General features: G+C 45.1%; 1 protein-coding gene across 1 annotated transcript; it reads left to right on the top strand.

The window, feature by feature from the left end:
- Positions 1–13,768: 13,768 nt before the first annotated feature.
- Positions 13,769–17,264, top strand: LOC144100846 (uncharacterized). The gene is made up of 3 exons (XM_077633731.1): positions 13,769–13,921; positions 14,698–14,911; positions 17,038–17,264. The coding sequence occupies exons 1-3, from the start codon at positions 13,831–13,833 to the stop codon at positions 17,087–17,089; spliced, it is 357 nt and encodes a 118-aa protein (XP_077489857.1). The 5' UTR covers positions 13,769–13,830; the 3' UTR covers positions 17,090–17,264.
- Positions 17,265–21,695: the final 4,431 nt, after the last annotated feature.

The raw sequence follows: 21,695 nt of genomic DNA, 5'->3' as shown, positions 1-21,695 counted from the left end.
CGTATGGGCGGTAAACACATTCTGGGGTATGTCCATGGACACATTGAGTTTACCAAAATCTCGCCATGAATTTTCCCACGGGTGCATCTTGTAGACGCAGATATCGTCATATGTCGTCACGCCGACTCCGACACATAATGCGCAGTTGAAGGAGCGGTTAGTTTATGCGGCAATTAGGAAGTAAGTCAAAGGGAAACACTTACGTCTCCAACCATGCCAAGTGTTCCACCCGGGCCAGTTACCGCGGAAGTAACCGTCTTTTTGATATGCGAAAACCACTGAGAGTGTCGCCAGCGTCGAAAGAAGGACTAGCAGCACCGTAACAGGGCGACACATTCTGACAAACCAGTGGGCTCACCCGTGCTTCGAAAAGAATGAATACTCCAGGCAGAATTCTTTTATACAACTTTTATTTCTTTTTTTTCTGCATTTATCAGTTTGTAAGCTTATGCACTCAAAGCTTTCCTTCGCATGTCAGCGTTTCCTGCAGGTCTTTTTCCGGACCATTGTTTCCTATCTGATATGACATTACACTGACCTTGTTTCAAAAACAAACATCTCGTGGCAAGGAATCCTCATAAGGTTCTACACGGGCATTATTATTTAGGCGCTGCGTGATGATAATATTCTATGCTGTTTTTAGAACCGAAATGAGCAGCCGTATGGTGTTTAGTTTAAGCCGCGTGAACCCAGAGGAATACGCCCAATACCACCAAAAAAGTGGACGAGATTAAATTTCGCGCCTTATATTGGCACATGCAAAGGGTTGAAAGAAACAAAACAAAACTGCTTAGAGTTTTATTATGTATTACCAGATGTAACTGGACACAATGAAAAATCACCGTGAAGTTAGCTTCTTCACACTGTTTTTATGCAGTATGCATTCTTTATTTACAGTCAACGTCCCCTGTAGCTAACGTATCAAGAGCTCTTACGTTCGGTTCATTTGTTGACATTCCCCTGCGCAGAACGCGCGTTGGCACGAAGTTACATGCTTATGTTGTTATTTATTGTTATTAAAATAAAGTATTGTTGCTGTAAGTCACGTTGCTGAATAATATGAAATATTATCGCTAGCAAAATGCGGCCTGTGAAAACAAACACAAGCACTGCTGTTACATGCACATATCTGGACAAAAACATTTTTGCACAGGAAACCTTTTGTGAGCGCAATTTTTTTCATATAATGCAAGATTTCGCTACAACAATCAATGTGTCCGCAGATCACCCAACGCCAATCTTCAATTTTTTTTTCCTATTAGCACTTGTGCTGTCGTCAAAAGCGTTCCCCATTGGTTTTTAAGGGTATGTTAACTGTTTGATGATATTGATAGGAACACTTCAAAAGAGAGATTTTGCTACATATCAGAAGAATGCACCATTGCCACCAATATTTTTGTAAAAGTCTTTTACAATTTTATAGTTCTCAAAATTGCTGTCTGAAATTGTCGGACATTTGGACATGATCCTGTTTTGAGTTACTGATGACATTTTAAGGCCACTTGTAGATTTAGGTCAGGATACATATGAGTGCTCCTTTATAGGAGCTAAAAGAGTACCCGTGGCACAAAAATTGCTTCTGCGCGGAATGATTTTACAGGAAGGACTCGGCTTTCAATGGTGAATTTTGACGCGGTACCTGTTATATGTTTCTATGAGATATGGCGTATTTTACACTCAGCCCACGATATTAATGTGCACATATATCCTACGAGGCCGTACGTTTCTTGCTTTGCGTATCGAAAATGTGAGAATATTTCATAAGAGTTGTAATGCCGTGGTGTTCACAAAGAACTTAGTCCCTTTACATAAGATGCTTGCATCCGGCATAAACACTTTTGAAGGGAAAAGCTTCACTACGCAATTTTTTATTTATTTACGTTACACCTAAAGAGCCTCCAGAAGAGGGTATTACATAGGGAGGTGGGGGAGGGGGGGTGCGGGTAGGCAATCTTCGAGTAGGCAGCACAACGACCTTGAACCACCTTCAGACCAACCAAGGATAGCCGTGTATGACCATATGTGGTAGAGTTATGGTGTCGAACCCTTGACCCCTGACCACCACACATGCGCTCTAGTTGACCTTTGACCGATGACCTTTAACATTGGGGGACCTTTGGGTTGACTTTTGACCTTAAGAACATTCGTTGGGGTGATGTGAAGCCACGTGACGACATCCGATGTGGGTGTCGTGAGACCAAGTGATATCACGTCATAGCCACGTGGTCGTGTGGGTATACACAGAACGGCTGTCGCGAGCGTGTAGCGGAGCTGCCATGGACGAGCCTCAGACACTTAGCAAACGCGCTTGCTTTTCGCTGAATTCCAGGGTTAGCCAACTTAAGTCACTGCCATTTTTCCCCGATAGATAAACAATAGGTATTCGGTATACAAGGCCTTTGCACCACCTCCTCCGGCTGTATTTCCTCCGTGAGCTATCAGCAACCCAAGAACATATACGGAAGTGCCTGTCTGTGTCACAGCTGGCGCATATGGAAGGAAATATAAAATCCCATACAATGATACGAAAACATGCTGTCGTCCATGCCGTTCCAGAAAAAAAAAGAAAAGCAGGAAGCTGGACTAGAAGAAAATGGTTGCAGTGAAAACAGTTTTACGAATTCACATCAGGCAGCTGTTCCGGATGAAGTACAAAACAACTGCCATTGTTTCAGATGTGAGACGTTGACAGCATGCAGCAGTTGCTCTTCTTTCTGCGTTTGTTTGAAAGAGTGCTTGCAGGAGAATATCGTGTCCTTATTCGGGCTATTGTGCCGTTCTCGAGCGATAATTACAGTTTCAGTCGGCTGTTGCTCATTATCGTTTGCCAGTAACAACTTAAGCGCTACTTCTGTCTGGTTCTTGGTGTTGCTTATATTCAGTTAATAATACAAACGTCCTCAAAACTTTACAGTTCGTTTCCTATCATCAGTAATGCGTATACGGTAACTGCCACGCAGAGTCACTGGAAGCCACCCTATAAATGGGTGTGAACAATATAAATAATTGATATGCAGTAAAGCTGGCACCTCACTATTAAAGAAAACAAGGTATAATATTTTAGAATCAAGTTTACGCCTTGTCTGCGTTGATTTAGAGGAGGCAGCCTGACTAAGAGGACGATAGAAGTGGTATATTTACATAAATTGGCAGTGTTTTGACTAACCCTAAAGCAAGAACGCTTGCAGCAGAGGCTCGTCCATGGAAGATCCGCTACAGGCTCGAGAACGCCGTTCTATGTATTACATATACCCACTCGACCACGCGACTATGAAGTGGTATCTCATGGTCTTAACGACATCACCATCGGATTTCATGACGTGTCTTCACATCAGCCCATCGTCGGATGTTCTCAAGGTCAAAGGTGAAAGGTCAACCAAAAGGTCCCCCAAAGTCAAAGGTCAACTAAATGTCAAAAGTCAAGGTCAGTGGTCGAGGGTTCGACACCATAACTCTACCACATATGGTCATACACGACTAACGTGGTTGGGCTGAAGATCGTTCAAGGTCATTATCCGGCCTACCCGACGACTGCTTTGCCTAGCGTAGTCAAGCCTTTCGCTTTAATACGCAAAGGTAATGCTTATATTTTGCAGAAACGAACCCTAGCTGACCTCTGCACCGTGGTGTTTTGAAGCGTTGCTGTTTCTCATTCAAGGCCGGGCACTGTCCTACGCTGTGCGGCCCTCAGCACTGGAGCCTTAGAATCAGTGCTCCACCCATGTTCGAAAATTTTTCTCAATCTATCCCAATAAATGTTTTCACCACCACCACCACTCTAGAGAAGTCCTTTAATTTGCCATCAGTACAACAAATAAATCTTCACCATCCGTAAAAGAGCTGTGACAACAATCGATCGCTGAAGCAGACACCGGTTTTCGTTGTCCCTCTTCTTGTATATCTTGCGGTGTCATACTTTCAGAGCACCATGGCTTGAAAAGGCCAGTGTTCCGCCTCCGTTGTCCTACCAGTTTTCCGCATTTACTCCATTGATGATGATGATGATGACCTCAGGGTTAATTGAACATGCCCACGGCAGGGGATTGGCCAAGGTTCATTGCGGATTGGTACAGACTTTTTTCTCTTTGTAACTTCTCCTTCTTAGTCTCTTCACCTCAGCACCACTGGACAAATTGCAGCCAGGAAGTTGTTCTCTGGGGTGCACGATGTGAGGTTCACCCCATCAGCGGCTACCACTTCGTGAGCAGGATTGTGTTCCGAATTGCTGCCGCTATCGTAAGACAGCTCCTTTCGCTCTTGTCTCCCCACGGCACACTTATTTTATTAAAGTCTACGGGTCTACCTGAAGAAATCACCTGTTTGTTAATAAAATGCAATTTCTTTGTGTTCAACGGTAATTCAGGCAGCAAAAAACTGCCTCTAAACGATTCCTTATAGCCTGTTGATGCGAAAACGTGGCGTTCCGTTACCCACGCAATTGAGCCCCGAATGTTACAACAGCGTGACTTTCTTTTTTCAAGAAAAAGCTGTTATGTAGAAGCGAATGAACTGAAATTCATTTTTTTTTGCAATTCATCAGCCTACCGCATTTCCACAATGGCGATGAAAGTAAAAGAAATGACCAGGACATCTCTAGTTGTTCTTTCATGCAAACAAAGGCACATAGAACATCGTTTACGAGGCGTGAGATGAGACTTCGCTGTAATGTGGTTGCTAGGCACGTTGAAGTATTGTCTGGAACCGGAGTACTATTGTTCTTGCGTTCAAACTCGATTCAGGATTTCACAAGCGGTATATCGCGAATTCTCTACACTCGGTCACAAGAAGGTGAAGAAAAGAAGTCTTCCCTGCATGAACATCGAGTACCTACCTCAGGTACCATTATCCTGTAAAAGAATAAAACTTCTCCCTAGCGAGTCATGTGCCTTGCGGCTTCTTGAAAAGATATTGCAGTAGCGCTGTCATTTCTTGAGCCGGTATACTATTGAACTTGTGCGGTACCATTCTTAGTGCATAATAGTGTTGGTTTTCATTCAGAAAACCCTCATCATGTTTAGCTGAGAGTCATTTATTTCGTTTACGTACGGCGGTGATCAGATAGGTTGCGTGTACTTACGCGTGGTTCAAGGGTTTGGCCAGAAGGTCATATTTTCTCAGTCATTGCCTGCAGGTATTTTGCCTCACAACTGGAAGGTGGAATAGGTCGTTCCCGTTTACAAATCAGGTAATAAAAATTCCCCTTTGAATTATCGTCCCATCTCACTAACCAGCGTGCCTTGCAAGATCATGGAACATGTCATATACTCACAAATCATGAACTTCTTAGATACTAGCAACTTCTTTCACCATTCACAACATGAATTTAGGCAAGGATTTTCATGTGAAACACAGCTGGCACTTTTTGTACATAACCTGCATGCAAATCCTGACTGTAACATCCTGACTGACGCTGTATTATTAGATTGCGCTAAAGCATTCGATAAAGTATTCCACCAACGCTTGCTGCTAAAACTTTCCCTCCTAAATTTACACCCTCATGTCTTAAGTTGGTTAGAACAATTTCTTACTAATCGTACTCAATCTGTGCTCATAAATAGCCAGTCGTCTAGCCCGCTACCCGTTACCTCAGATGTCCCACAAGGATCCGTCCTGGGTTCTCTTCTTTTCTTACTATACATTAACGACTTACCCTTGCATGTGTCTTCCTCAATCCGCTTGTTTGCTGACGACTGCGTCGTTTATCCTACAGTAACTAACATCCCAGACAAAAACGCTCTTCAGACTGACCTTAACAGTGTAGAAGAATGGTGCGATCAGTGGTTAATGACTCTTAATTCTAACAAATGTAAGCTCATGTCATTCACCCGAAGACTTCGACCTTTTCGTTCTACTTACACAATAGACGACCAACCAATAGAATGTGGGCTAACATTTAAGTACCTAGGCATCACACTGTCATCTAGCCTATCCTGGAAGGAGCACATTGTCAACATCAATTCGTCGGCCAACAAAAAACTACGTTTCCTCAAACGCCACATACGCCATGCACCAAAAGGCTTGAAACTACTAGCATATAAGTCACTGATAAGACCTAAACTTGAATATGCACCCGCCATCTGGGATTCCCATCAAAACTATCTGAAGGCTAACCTCGAACGAGTTAAAATCGAGCTGTTAGATTCATTCATTCCGCATACTCATACGACATCACTGTATCCTCTTTGAAAGCTGAAATTAACTTGTCACTTCTTTCCCATCGCCAGTGCATTGCTAGCCTCTGCCTTTCTCACAAATTATTCAGCAGTTCATTGCACGAAGCACCCTACATCGTACGCCGCATGCACACATCTCAGCGCACTGGTCATCCGCTTCAAGTTGTCTGTCCACGCTCCCGTACTACTGTATTCTCGGCCTCGTTTTTGCCCGAGCAGCATTTGACTGGAACGGCCTTCCCCACCAAGTCGCAGCCATTACCTGTCCATCAAGATTCCACCAAGAGTTAACGCAGCTGATGGTAGATTAGAACCTCATGTTATATCCGTAGTCCTACCCCTTATGTTATACCCATGAATAGGGGCCTTTAAGGAAATAAACTGAACTGAACAAGCTGCCTGTGCCGCCCCCAGGACGCCTAGCGGCTGGTTAAGAAGGACGCTGCACTGCACTCGCATGTAGGATAAAGCACACACGGCGAGCACGACCATGACGCCCAGGATGACCATGCGTATAGCCCCTGAAGTGCATTCCGCGCTGTTTATATATGTAAATGAAAACTGGCTGTGGTTTAGCTCTGGTTAAACCTGGAGTGACGCGATAGCTACAGCTGGCCGAGTCTTTCGCTGCTCCGTCTCGCTGGGCTTTCCTTTTTCATCTTCGTCCCTGGACGTGGATTCACTCTCTCCCCCTCTCCCCCTCCCCCCCCACTCGGTTTTGCCGCCGCGCCACCGGCAGCTGCTCCGCACCACGTGACTAACCACGTGACCAGCCATGGCGTCGCCACGGAGTTGAATGGGTGCCGCGCTGAAGGCTCGAAATGCTAGCGTAATGTAACTATCGCTACGAAAACGAAAGACTCCCAATTCCAAAACTTTATTTGGTCGAAGCAGTCAGCGTGGCTGTCGCATATACGTCCTTTTCCTTTACTTCACCTACCCACCTTGTCCCAGACTCCATTGCATTCTTGAATGACTCAGGACTGAGTGCAAGATTGTGAACAATCAGTGTGTGCCCTGTGTACCCTGCAAGTAACAGCCAACGGACACGGGGAAAAGTGATCATATTCCTTTGTTCTCTCCCTTTTCTATCTCTCCCTCCGTTCCCCTTTCCACGTGTAGGGTAGCATACCGGGCGCTGCCTAGCTAACCTCCCTGCCTTTCCGTCTTTCTCTCTCTCTCTACTGCATTGTGTTCAAGTCACACCATCTGCGCTTCCTAGAGAACTCTTTTTTTGTGTGCTTGTGAACTCATGATCAAGACTGCAGACGCAGCACAAAGCTTTCTGAGAACACAATCTCTCAGTTCCCCACAACACGTCTGAACTATAATACATAATCGAGAAAGTATATTCCGTAGTTGTTAGGCGGCTAAAAACGTACTTGGGCAAGGCTTAAGGTCAAGCCTGGATGTCCACTTCAAGCGTCTCACTGCCGCGTCGCTGGTGGCGAAACCGGCGGCATTGTGTACTTAACAATTGTACCCGCGTTAACAGTTCTGTCTAAGCCTTTTTTTCCTTGGAATTGAATGCATACTATTATTAAATTACTTCTGTTACCAAGAAGCTCCCGCTTAGGTGGAAAACTTAAGTAAGAATGTTAGAAGCAGTAAATTTCCGTTGCAGGGAAGGACTGTACCTTTTTAAAGTAACTCGACGAATTGTACATTATAAGGCGGCGAGTATCAGGACTAAGATACCGAATGCATATATGAACTCAAAGCTTTAAAAAACATCTTCGTACGAAAGAGCTCCAAGTTGAACTACATGTCATCCTTTGTTCCCTGTGTGAACCTCATGGAGGGGTGGTAGGCTATCATTGAACTCAATTTATTTTACTAATAATTCTGCTAATCCCAAAACAATAGACATAACTTGCACAGAGCTAACACTGTGCTTCAGCATAGTGTCTACGAAACTTCAGTGCAGAACTTTGAAGCCTACTGATGATTTTATAAAAACATGAATATTCACATTCATAGGAACATTTTTATCCCCCGCATTTGGGCTTCCTGCAAATTCAAGTTTGTTCACAATAAAATCTTATTACCAAATGCTGCTATTTTAGTCCAATACATGCACCAGACGTGTATTAATGTTAAACGAATGCGCAGGCGAATTGGATGTTGGGAGCAAAGAATTTTATTCAAATTTTATTCAAACAGTACTTCAGAAACTGCGGTTTAATGTTTGTCCGCGCAGTTGCAACCTCAAAAAGCGCTTATTCGCTTAATTTGAGCGCCGTTTCCTTGATCTCTCTGATCAAACCCTTCTTTTAGTTCATCTACTCTCTCTGTTTTCGTTATAGGTCCGAAATCTGTCATCATTGGTCAGAAAACATGAGTGATTTGAGATATAATCATCGGCAAATCAAGGCGAACGTCATCCTAGCATCAAGCTGAACATGTTGCTGAACATGTCGCCGTACTTAACGGCGAACCTAACATGAAACATGACGATGAGGTTTTACGAAACATTTCGAAACATTCCAGACTAACGGTATCCGCCAGAAAAATAAATATCCAGCCTCAAATTGGATTTCAGCCAGTGGCACTGAAAAAGAACGGCTGAGTTTCGCGCTGTCTTATACCACTCGGCCAACGTTGCGTTTTTTTCTCTTAAACACAGTAATTATTAAAGGGAAATAATGTGCTATGCCGATGTAGTATTTCCGAAGTCTTTACAAAGACGGGCACGAAATGGCCATTTTAAAATTCACAGCTTATTGAATAAGGCTCCAGGTGGGATCTACACTATAGGGCGGCCGCTACGGTGGTCACTGCTGTGCAGGCGCGCGCACGAAGCTGTCAATCACGCGTTGCGTAGACCAATCACGCCACAAGTGGAGATCGTAAAGCCTCTTCTCAGCACCACCTGTGTGCACACGCACACGCTAAACACGTGTGCTTTATATCCAGACACCTTCCTATCTGCTCCTCACCGCCTTCCCCATCCTATCCTCCTCTGTCTTTCCCCTTCCACAGTTCCCCTCTTCGCTTCGTGGCCTCCTGTTCGAGGAGAGGAGGCATTCTTCCTTCCTGGTGCTGTGTTACCTATCGCGTCTTCACGCAGCTGTTTGCTGTGCGCGGAAAAGCCGCGATGGCACACTTATCGCGGCATTGCTCGGTCAGCTATAGGCGGTAGAAGGTAGGAGCTTTGGTAGGGCGGCTTTTGCTTATTATTGTTTGCCTGCTAGCGTCATATATTTTTTACGGTGGACAAAAATACTCGGTTGGCCAACAGTACATCTATTATGCAAATACGTGGGCAGCAACGAGAAACACGTGAGTTAACTTTAACTTGAGTTAAAAGCTTAACAAAGAAAACATTATTTCGAAGCATCTGCGAGAGTGTTGTAACGATCCCTTCTCCATGTTCTTTGTGTTACCGCTGCTCCATTATTAGGCACCGCTTGCGACGCTGGGGTTCTTAGCCAGCAAGTGTTAGGAGTGGCTCCTTTATTGTCCCTTTCATACATGCAATATGTTCTACAGACCAGCAAAATGTGTAAATTTATGTGGCGGTGGCCACCACGGTAGCTCAGTGGCTATGGCGCTCAGCTGCTGACCCGAAAGACGTGGGTTCGACCCCGGCTATGGCGGTCGAATTTAGAGAGAGGCGAAATTCTAGAGGCCCGTTTACTGAGCGATGGCAGTGCACGTTAAAGAACTCCAGGTGGTCGAAATTTCAGGACACCTTCTCTACGGCCTCCCTCGTAGCTTCAGTCGCTTCGGGATGTTAAAATCCTATAAATCATAAAATTTTTGTGTTTATAATTAAAACCTACAGTGCTGCAAAAACAGGATGAGTGCTCCAAAATATTAGGAATTCACGTGGGCCATATTTTTCACTCACGGAATTACAGCATTGTTCTCTATTAAATAATATTTACAATAATTTAATTACTTTTATTCTAATCCGAAGTTCTTTCCGCAATGAAAACACGCTGCAGATGCTAATATGATAAGCGCCCGAGGTGCGACTGCGGCAAATAAGAGAGAAAGGGAGAGGAAACCATGGTCAAGAACAGAGGGGAGCGATAGCCAGAAAAGACCGGCAAGAGCTATGCACACTACCTAAGACTGATTTTGAAAGCAACGGATGACATGTAGTTCAACTTAAGAAACTTTTCAAGGCCAATATTTTCAAGTTCTGATTTCATATACGCATTCCGAGACTTGGCACTCGCTGCTGTTGGAGTGAAATTTTGCTTAGAGGGAAGAAAGTCCTTCCGTGCGACTAAAATCCTCTACAAGTAGCGTTCGTTTTTCGATGTTGTCGCAGTAGCCGGAACCGCCATGATAACACAAGAAAAAAACTTGCTTAACGGTGTGTTTTTCAAATTCAATGGAAAAAATTGGCAGAGGTTTAGCATAGTTAAACATGGTATTCAGCGAAAGCTAGCTTCACAGCAATGGTTACATAACGTCATCCACGCGACTAATCACATGACCCCTCCCCTTTTCCTAACGTCGACTGAATGGTAACCCAAAGGTTAAAGGTCATCACAGTGTCAAAGATCAAGGTCAAAGGTCATGACCATGTGGTGACACATCAAGATGGTCCGCAAGGTTAGGCTAGAGGGCTTAGTTGTGGTGCGACTTATAGCCATGAATGACCTCTAACTAGGTGAAGGTGAAATTGAGTGCCACGCGAAGTGCGGCTCTACCTAGCATTGTGAACCTTTCGTTTCAAAAGGTTTTCACCGAGCTCTTCAGGGTGTCCCTGTCGATTGTTGTTTCTTGTTTTAAACAAAAAGTCTCTTTCTTGACCCAAAAAAGCTTCAATTTGAGCACTTTTTCTCTACAGCAGTTAAGAAATCCTCTGTATAATCCCCGGATTACAATATGGCATTTTTCTTCATTCTTTGCTTTTCGTGAGTGTTCATCATCACCATCAGCCTGACTGCACCAGCAAACTTCTTAATCTCATCTTCCTACCTAACTTTCTGCCACCCTCTGCTATGCTTCCCTTCCTTTGCAGAACCATTTAAGTCCAAATAGATACCAGTCAAGGAAATCTCTGAATGCTACTCGTTGTGCGTGGGCAAGTTTTTCAGCAATACGTCACGCATTACAAGCAGGGGAGAACCTTGAGTTGGCCGCCATGAGCACCTCAAGCTGCATCATAAAAGAAATACTGCATAAGAATTCAGTTGCACCCTGACACATTCGGAATGCACTGCTGAATGAAAGCAAATGAAGTAATAATTGAAATGACTATTTTGTACGCTACTTTTACAGCCAGCCTTGTGTCATCTTAGCGTAACGACCTTATAATAGCGGTTGATCTGTCATTTACATCCACGCCATGTCTTTGAGAACTGTAAAAAAAAAAATTAGGCAGTGTTTAACCACGGTTATACTTAGATCTCGAGTGATAACTGCGGCATGGCTAGACAGACGGTCTAGACCCTTCTTCCATGGTTAATGAGGCAAGCACAACTACGCGGCGTTTAACTCCGCACCATAAGTTGACGTCACGTTACTTGACCTGTTAGTAGCACCGCTTCGACGAAAGTCATTTAAGGTGAAATGTAAACGGTCAAAGGCAAAGGAAGCCACCATGGTGGACATCAGGCACCATGGTGTACTTTGGTAGCCATTGTGCACCATAGGGTTTTAACTTTTATAGTACGAAAGTATTCCAAAATTGCCAAGGTCAAATTTTGGCAATAGTCACGGCAAAACCTGGATGTAGCTATCGTGTCGAGCACGCTCCATTATGGTTGGACACAGATTTTAGTCCAAATCGGCCAGGGTCAAATTTAGGGCGTGGCCCCGGCCAAATTTTGGAAATGACCAGGACAAAGCTTGGTGGACGCCATGGCGTCGGGCACGGTGAATTGTGGCTGGACATTGATTTTGATACAAATCAGCCAAGGTAAAATTTCATGGGTGGCTCATTATTTTCTGGCCGCTTCTCAGAATTTGAAAGCATTTAAAGAGTATACTCTTCGAAGAAGTCATCATAACAACTAGTTACTGCCGGCAAGAGACTACCAGATACCATTTTTGTTGAATCGTGTAGATGCGTTCGTAAATGGGGGCAAACTATGGTGCTAAAATTTTGTCAACTGCTTATTTCTGGAGCATGACTTTAGATTTGTATAGTTTATATATAGAAATTCATTATTTGCTGCACCTGAAAATGTATATGGTTTCCTGTGAAGGGCAATATACTACCAACAAACACATTTTTATTATTGTCGCGTATAACGCTCTGTTCAATTTTGATTCATTTTAACTATTGCCTGATCTTTACTTATTGTTGAGCGATCAGGAAAGCTCCGCTCACCGTAATTAACCCCGTTTCTTATTTGCTCGTAAAAAAGTTTTACTTTTGTGATGTTGTTTGACAATTTCATCTAATTCAGTACAATTCTGTGTATTCAATTTGCAGTTACGCTTTGAAATGCTCCTGTCGAATACTCTTACCCTGCTTGACCAGTTCGATTAACATTACTCAGAGCGAAATCCTCCATGAGGCATTGTAGTCTTTAGTTTAAGCTCCAGTTTTCTATAGGGGAAAGAAAAATAGGCAGAGGAAAAGTCTGCGTCGCCCATTCAACAAGATCTGCTATCCTCTTTCTGGGCCGATTTTACGCTAGTGTCGGGGAGGGCTTTGGTTAGTTTCCCTGCTGAAACATATATCCTAGGCCAAAATTTTTGCATGCTTGTGGAAGCCAGATCTTCTCATGGACTTCCTAGTCGGTTTCACTTGTGAGTGTACTTTATAGGGCATGTATGCGGGGATGCATTGATGAATGTCTGAAGTCCTATTCCAATTTCGCAAGTTCTGTAAATTGTAACACTCTGGAATGAACGCATGATTCAATAGTGCTGGTGCAACGTGCAGCGCAAAATAAGTAATTAAAAATGTAATTCAGCATATTTAGGCTTAGTTAGGCTCATAACATAGACCGTTGTCTCTTTTGTCTGCCCAGACCGACGCATACTCAGTCAAGACACTATCCAGGTGACCATTACGTTGAGTTTTTTTTTTATAAATATTTAGAATATAAAGAAGATCTTGGTGCGCCTAAATCTCTACACTTTCTCACGGCTCCGTAAGTATACTCTGCATAGGTTAAGTGTGGTCTGTACATATTCAAAATGAGTGATATAGAAAACACGGAATATATCTAATTTTATAAGTTTCTTTGTAGTAAAGTTACAAATGTAGCCCTACTGACCAAAACGTACACAGTACCCTAAGGAGGCAGTTAAAATTACTCGACTTGAGACCGTAGCTCCATGTTAACGACAAGCATGAACGTATGTACTGCACCACACCATTCACTTTCTCCTCAAATCAAGACGACGAATCACTGATGACCCTCACGCAGTACTATCGGGAAGAGAAGTCCCCAGGGTACGCGACCGGCAACCAACGTGTATAGGTTTGTTATCAGTCTGTGGTTACAAGCAACTCCTGCGGAGTGAAATTCGCTTTTGCGCTCTCCAATGTGTGCTAGTGAAATCAACGGAACATTGGCATACTTTACACCTATGCGCCAAGATCTATGGTTGCGTGTCGTAGACACTTTTGTCCCCAGTACTACATACAATATTTGTATGGCTTGCAGAACTCTTATCACAATTAGATAAGCAGCCTTATTGTGCTTTTCGCCATTGTTCCTTTGGACGGCCTTATCTTATGAGCACCCAAGGATTGTACAGAACGCGTCGGCGACTACAACGGCCAGCCATGAAATCGACACTGCTCCTACGCGGTACTCTTATTGCTGGTGAGCTGAAATGTATATTTATGTTCTTTTTATTAATATTATTTTAAATTTAGTTTTCAGAGTAAAAGCTTATTCTCTGGCATAGCATTTTGAACGGTGAAAGGTTTAACAAGCAAGCAAGAGGTCCTATATTATAACTCTTAATTCAGTATCTCGGCTCTACATTCCCGGCATGTAAATTAACTTATGCATTTTTGAAAAAAAGAAGTATCGCTAAGTAATTGCAAGTGCAAAGCATACAAAATAAAAAGATTCGAAAATTAATTCACTTGTGAACTGGAACTTTCGCACCTCCGGTAAATCCATCCAGAAACTTTATCATTTCTTCACTGCTGCCGCAGCAGCAGGATCCCTGGTATATTTCTTTGGTATCATAGAGAAAAAGTATATCAAAGCTTCCACTTTCCAAACAACATCTACTAATTATGCAAGGCATGCAGAAGATAATAACTCCTCTCAAGTTGCACAAAATGTGGACACGTGCATATTTTAGCTGGTGCAAACATAACTGTTTCCTGAATAGCACCTATAGTGCAGGACATAAAGAGAATGTTGCTAGCTTTTGAAGCGAGGGACCTTACCGGTCTCCTCCTGTATTCGATACCTGAGACTTCAGTTGCGCTTTTAGACCTAAGTACGCTAGTGTGGTTTCTAGCCAACTGTGAAAAAGTGAGTGTTCTGAAAACACAAACTAAAACTATACGTTTACTGTGTGGATAATACGTGGCGTGTAAAGTGCGGAACGGTTACTGTAATGACTGCATGACCGTTTGCAGTGTTCCTGCTGGACATCAGCAGCGACGTTTGCTCGGCGTACAGCTGTCGAAAGCCGCCCGGCGGTTGTCCTCCGCCAACCACGGAGAAGACCATCCGACTCTTCTTCTTCGACCCCATGTGGGGAGGGTGCATCGACATCGAGACGAGCGGCTGCGGGCCGTACGGTTGGCCCTCGCTGTACCATTGCAAGTTCTTCTGCAACGGGCCCAGGCTGTGAGTTTAGCTTTTCCCACTGATGAGCCCAGATGTGCCGGCAGCAGCTACACTCAAGATTCTCAACTATCATTTTCCCTCCACCTTTCCAAAATTCTTCTTCAGCTGCTCACCAGGAATGAAGACACCGAAGCCCGGGCTTCGCATCATGGTCATTAAATATTTTAATTTTCATTAGCTAAGCCATCCCTGAAAAATAAAAGAATCACTATTTAACCTTCCTTATTCAATAACTTTGCTTAAAAGCCATTCCAATGACTTCGACTTTGGCAATACCAAACATGTTTAAATCGTTTTCTTGTTCCTTTTGTTTGTTGCTATGCAAAATACTTATTATTGTTTGTTATTTTCGTATACTAAATTGAATTAAGCCTGTTTTTGTTAGTGTCACGGGCAGCGACCCAAAGTTTATTCGTGGTGTCGTCTTCGCGCAAGTACCTACCTTTTCAGAACACAACCAACTCGTCCAAACAAAGGTAATAAGTGAACATATTTCTCCAACTTTGGGCTCTCTTCTGTCTGCACTGAAGAATCCTGACCCGCCAATCACGTGCGTCAATTTCATCACCACAATCGCTTGCCAAGGAAGCTTTCAAAATTTTTGCATCCAAACGAAGCAAGCACCACTGGAGGTTCTTGGCATTTTTGGGTTAGCCAAGCCTTCATGCGGTCACGTGATGCGCATGTGCAAAATTCTTGCGCTCTGTACATGTCATATGTGTTTCTTCGTTGTGTCCTGTCTACTTCGAGCAAGTACGCACTTTATTATAAGATTCGTTTTTACTGCAAGTTCTTGATCGAAAGCATTAAAAAAATATTGTTGCGTCACCGTAAATTTTTCTGTTATATTTTTAGACTCGTTTAAGCACGATCTGAACAAAGAAATTACACTGCAGTACAGTGTACCGACGTGAAGGATGCAGCTAATGATCTAGCCCTAATGATACTATCGAACAGCCGGATTGCTATAAATCGCGGAAGCTATTTCTAAACGATGAAAGCAGCTTCCATATACGCAAGCAGGATAAGGTGCTTTGAAATGCTTGTCGGTGGGCGAACTATGTGCCAAGAAAAACGCATTTCTTTATCTAAAAGCTTGAAAGCAAAGTACTCAAAGACAATCGCAGAATTCATACCATGAAGAAGAGGAAAGTGCGTCGTTTATTGCCATTCAGTGCCTTCTAATGCTTTTCTCTGTAAACGAAATCATGTTTTTATCTCGTTGTTCCATCAGTTCGTCTTCTTGTGCATCTAGGCACTTTCAAATGTAAATATAGATCAGTGATACAATAAACGTAAAGGCATAGCTAGTCTCACACCGTGGTTTAGATTTTTATAGCATGCAACATGCACACACATGCAAAGTACAAATAAAATTACTCTGTATAATACTTGTGACGGCACCTTGAATGTGTTTCTAGGCTTGGTCCACCAGTATATCTTGTGGCAGAAAGGAAAAAGTGTATATCCTTTTTATTCCTACATAACAAACGTTTTCAAAGCTACACTTTCTCCGTGACTATGCATAGTTGTCACAACAGCCGCCATTTTACACCCAGTTAAATTTTCGCATGTGTTCCAGAATAATGTCACCTCTAAATCCTGCGCTGAATGCATTGCCTGAATGTTATTACACGAGGTCCATTAAATGTTGAAATAACATGGCTGACGAGCCGAAATTCATGTTTTTTTTTTAGGAGCGACACCTATATAAAGAACTTTGCCTAGGGGTGAACTGCGCACGGGTCATGATATGCAGCTCACAAGGCAATGACGGAAACCCCCTGCGTTCCCAAGCTGACCCAATGCAACATGCTGTCATGCTGTATGGGTAGGCCTGAGTAATAAGAGGCATATGAGTTGCAGAACGAGTGCTCTCAACTTGTGTCATCTGTGGCAAGGGGTCGAGGTGAGCCTGGAAGCAAGATCACTTATAGGAGGCCAAGGTTCGATGTCACAGGTGCGGCTGGCACATTATTGAAAATCTGGGTGCTTTTGTTTACTGCGAGTATTACAGCTATCAATACGTGGTCCGTGGAAATTGTCGCTCTTCTATTCAAATGCAAGTTTCGCTGTCCAGCATGATGATATACTGGTCTGATTTCGCGTCATCGTATTTATTGCAGGGACCAGCCACACAATGCAACACGGTTGAGAGATGAACCCGCGGCAGACTGACAGGAGTGCCACCGGAATCTTGGAAACGATCACCGCGCCCGTGTTCGCTCTCTTGTGGACAGTTCGAAAATTTCATCGCTACGCCACTCGTGTGAAAATGGCAAGAACGCCCTTCCAGATACCCATCAAGTTAAACCGAACAAGGAGAATATAGTGTCCACGACAAAAACGCTTACATGGCTTCTTTCTTTCGCGCACGTTTCTTGTACCTTGTTCTCTTATTCCTTCGATCCATCTCATTTTTCTCTATTTCGTTTCATTCCAGGTAAACTGTAGAGAAAAGTGCGCAATTTTTGGTTACATGTAGTTTTTGCGTGAAGACACGAAATGACAATGCAAAACGAAAACCTAAGCAAATGCGGGTGAAATCATGTTGACCTGAAACCTTTTACTTGAAGTTAATGACACGGCGAAACATTTCGTCATTGCGCTGATAAAACGACTGCGGAAGCAGCCGCTGCCATATCCACCACGGGTGGGGGACGCAGGGTTATGGGAAGAACCCGCCTCTTGTAGCGTGTCCCCTCTCTCGGTCTGCCTGGCCACTGCTGCCCCTGGAAAGAGACTAGTCTTAGACTTTCGCCAGCAACGCTCTCCGCTATCCACGCTTCTAGCCCTGGTCTGCTGTCTGCAACCGAGCGGCAGCAATGGACGTGCATTTTCGGCATATACGCCTTCATAGCTGCACTGCAGCTTGGAGTGACGCTACAAACGCGATAGCTGTGGAGGCTGCTGCCTGGTCCACGGAGAGGTCCTGATGCCGCTTGAACACAATGCGTTGTGTCAACTACGTTTGTTTCTCTGGTGATGGTTCGCAGAGCATCGTCATGCGAGTTTCTCGCGTTACGGCCAAGTTTCAGGTCAGGCAGCAATAGCTAAGATAGTAGTAGTAGTAGTAAAGACGTTTAATCGACCATAATTTATAGGCCGACCATGTCGACCGCCTGGGCGACCAGAAGCCGCTGTTCTTCTTCCCCTTCAGCGCCAAGCCAGTCGAGCCAGGTGGTGATGGATAGAAAGGGTGGGGGGAAGGAACCCGACTGCTGAGCAGCCGGGCAATAGAAGAGGCAATGGGCCAGGTCCGCATAGATGCAGGGGCAGTTGGGACAGGAAGGGTCCGATCGATAGCGATAGAGGAAGAGGCGGGACGGGGTGATAACTGCATTCATCTGAATGTGCCGAAGAAGGCGAGACTCCGGCACCGTGAGTGATGGATGAGGAGGAGGGTAAAGGCGTTTGTCGAGGTGGAGCTCAAGGTAGACCTCTTTTATGGTGCGGCGAAGGGTGAGCCTCCCACCGTCCTCCGAGGGCTTGGGCCAGGGGATCAACGGTGCCCGGAAAAGTGTGTCGCGGGCGAGCTGATGAGCCAGCTCATTGCCGTCAATCCCTGAATGCCCAGGGACCCAGCGGAGGAAAACGATGGAAGGCTGCAGTGCGGAGACCGCTCGTTCGACCTCCTGTTGGAGAGAAGGGGTCAGGGTGCGTTTCTGTATGTGGTGTATAGCGGCTTGTGAGTCTGAATAGACTGTGTACTCTTGGAGAGAGGGAAGGAGGGCAAATGACTGGAGGGCATGCGCAATGGCGAGGACCTCGAGGGACAATGCGTCTGGAGGGTGTAGATACGGCCCGCTGGTGTGGGTTTCAGGAGCAGGGAGGTGTGGATGGTACAGGGCGTAGCCGCAGGAACCTCGAGGAGCCACGAAGGAGGCATCCGTGTAAGCTACACCCTGGGTATCAAAGAGAGGAGAATGGTGCTGTGCGGCCGCATGACGACGTCCGGCGTGCAGGACGGGGGACATGTTGGTCGGGAGGGGAAGGATACGAAGATTGGGAGCGGGGGTGGGAATAGGAGAGGTAAACGGGGAGATTGGAATGGGCGAGATACCCGCTTGAGTCAATAACCACTGACCCTGACGGGTAAGGGAAAGCCGGGCAAGTTGCAAGTCACGATGGAGACTGAGAAGAGAACGAAGAGGATGGAAGAGGCCTGTGGCAAAGAGCTTAGTGGTAGAGGTAGTGATAGGGAGGTTGAGAGCTGCCTTGTAGAGGCCCACAAGGGCAGTCTCGAGAGTGTTAAGTTGAGTCTGATTGAAGGAAGCGTAGGGTGCAAAGTACAAGACTTTGTTGAGGGCCAGCGCGTGGGCAACGCGGCACGCGTGAGCCTCGTGGAGACCTGAGCGTCGAGTGACCACGCGCCGCAGGAGGTGAGTTACAGAGTGGCAGGTGGTGACAGCGCGGTGGAGGGCTTGCACATTCTTAGCCGCATGCAAAGGGAAGCCAAGAACTTTGCACTGTGTGACGACAGGAATGGGAGAGCCAGAAAGGTGGAGAGAGACGAAGTTGTTGTGTGAGCGCTGGTAGGAGGAATGGTTGAGAAGGAGAAGCTCGGATTTCTCAGGAGCAGGAGAGAGGCCAGCGGTGGTGAGAAAGGAGTCGATGAGATCTAGGCCACGTTGCAGGGTGTCCTGTACGTGACCGGGAGAGCCAGATGAACACCAGAGAGTGATGTCATCGGCGTAAAATATATGATGCAGGTCGGGAATTTCAGCTAGCTGGGAGGCGAGAGGGGCCATAGCGAGATTGAAAAGGGTAGGAGAGAGAACAGCACCTTGAGGAGTGCCACGGGTGAGGTGGTGTGGGTTAGACAAGTGGGTATCTACACGAAAGCGAGCCACACGTTTAGAGAGGAATGAGCGGATATAGGAGTACATGCGGGAGCCACAATCCAAAGAGGCGAGTTGAGAAAGGATGTGATCGTGGCAAACACCGTCAAAGGCCTTGCGAACATCGACAGTCACAAGTGCGTAAATTTGAGTGGGTGTGGGACAGGAACGTTTGCTGGAGAATCAGAAACATGTCCTGTGCACAGACGCGGCGTCGGAAGCCAATGAGAGAATGGGGGAAAAATTCCCGTGCCTCAAGAAAATCAGAGAGGCGAGTCAGAGCCATTCGCTCAAGGGTCTTACCAACGCACGACGTCAGGGAGATTGGGCGGAGGTTAGAGAGAGAGGGAGGTTTGCCCGGCTTTGGAATCATAGAAATAAGGGAGGATGTCCAGGAGCTCGGCAAGCAGCCGCTCTCCCAGGCCTCTAGCTAAGATATAGCCAGCATAGCGCGTTCATGCAAAGCTACTCCTCTGCAGCACCTATGTTACATGGAGTGCACAAATACAGACGCTTTAAATGGGGGCAGTATTGGAGAACAGTGAAACTTTGTAACATCCAAGTACACTCCCCAGAAACTGCTTACATCCAGATTTATCTTATAATAAATGTTCTCCATATATTACCTCTCTTATTCCTCGAAATGCAGCTAAAACGTAATATCCACAGCCAGTTCGCTAGAAATGAAGTGCTAATAGCTTCTAGTGCCAACGTTATTTGAATTGTGGTTAATTTTCTCATGGCTGCACACAGCCAATAACAGTTTCTGGTCATCACTCTCTCATTTCAGGTTTCTCTCTCATAGTAAGTTTGACAACGATACTTATTTGGTTTAGTTAAGCACGATACAAACCTCAATCTTGTGCGGTGAGATATAGAAGCCAAAAGCCACAAACTCCCGCTTTCCGCCTCGGTGCGGTGGCGGCGCCATCTGCTGTCCACAAGGAAAGCGCAACCATGCGCTGAGGCGAGCGTTGCAATGTTCGAGGGTGCCTTGATGGCGCTATCGTCCCCCTTCGGCGGCAACCTTGCTTTGGCGGCTTTCGGTTCGTCGATCTCGCCGCAGATCATTACTACTACGAAACAGCTACTGCTACTACGAAAGTTGCTACGAGATGAAAGTTATCGCAATATGCAAGGTCTGCGTGCACTTCCACAGCAAACGACCTAGTGGTTGAAGTGGTAAAATAAAAAAAATTCTTACAATAAACATGCACAATGCTGCACATAGCTGTGTCATACTGCATGGTGATGATTTACAAGGTAGGTTGGAATTTATGACGCTTCCAGGAGATCCTTGGCCTACTTACCTTCTGTTCAATGTAAAGCGATATCGCGAAAGTACCTTTACCTGCACACCCCACCTGGTGTTGACATCCCTGGTATTACTTTGCTTCCACAAACCGAGAAATATGGTTCAAATGTTATAAAAATATTCTGCTTCTAAGCCAACATGGGACTAGCATCCGTTCAAGCTGCTAAATGAAGAGTTTTTTAGGCTACGGACATTTGTGAGTTTTCTTATCCTCTCCACCGCTTGGTACCCTAGCGCAGATGCTGAACAGCACTGGCGTTTAGATGCTGACCACAGGGGCGTAGGATAAAATCCCTGCCTAGGTGACAGCGATGCGGTTGAGGCTCAAAATAAAAACGCAAATGCCTGTGGGATGTGCGAAGTCAGTGCACATTGAGAAACCTAGGTGGTCTACATTGATCGAAAGCGATCCTCTGCGACGTTGCTCATAGCCTGAGTGCAGCACTGAGACGTAGCGATTTCAGTGTAACAACAACGTGGCTGCTTTTTCTTTTTCTGCCAGATAAAAACATGTAAACCAGCGAACTATTAAAAAGGTACAATATTAGGAATCGTGTCGCACGACTGGCGTAGTAAAATTAAGGAACATAATGAACAGCACAAGAGGACCAGAACTAGGAAAGAAAAG

This window comes from Amblyomma americanum, chromosome 8 (assembly GCF_052857255.1).
Source record: "Amblyomma americanum isolate KBUSLIRL-KWMA chromosome 8, ASM5285725v1, whole genome shotgun sequence".
Lineage (NCBI taxonomy): Eukaryota > Metazoa > Arthropoda > Arachnida > Ixodida > Ixodidae > Amblyomma > Amblyomma americanum.
This window is presented reverse-complemented; position numbering and strand designations above follow the sequence as displayed.

What these genes read in the sequence shown, in the direction of transcription:
- LOC144100846 (XM_077633731.1), top strand. Translation starts at nt 13,831, where the DNA reads ATGAGCACCCAAGGATTGTACAGAACGCGTCGGCGACTACAACGGCCA. An exon ending in ACGCGGTACTCTTATTGCTG is followed by an intron (nt 13,922 to 14,697) that starts GTGAGCTGAAAT and finishes GACCGTTTGCAG; the next exon opens with TGTTCCTGCTGGACATCAGC. An exon ending in TTCTGCAACGGGCCCAGGCT is followed by an intron (nt 14,912 to 17,037) that starts GTGAGTTTAGCT and finishes TATTTATTGCAG; the next exon opens with GGACCAGCCACACAATGCAA.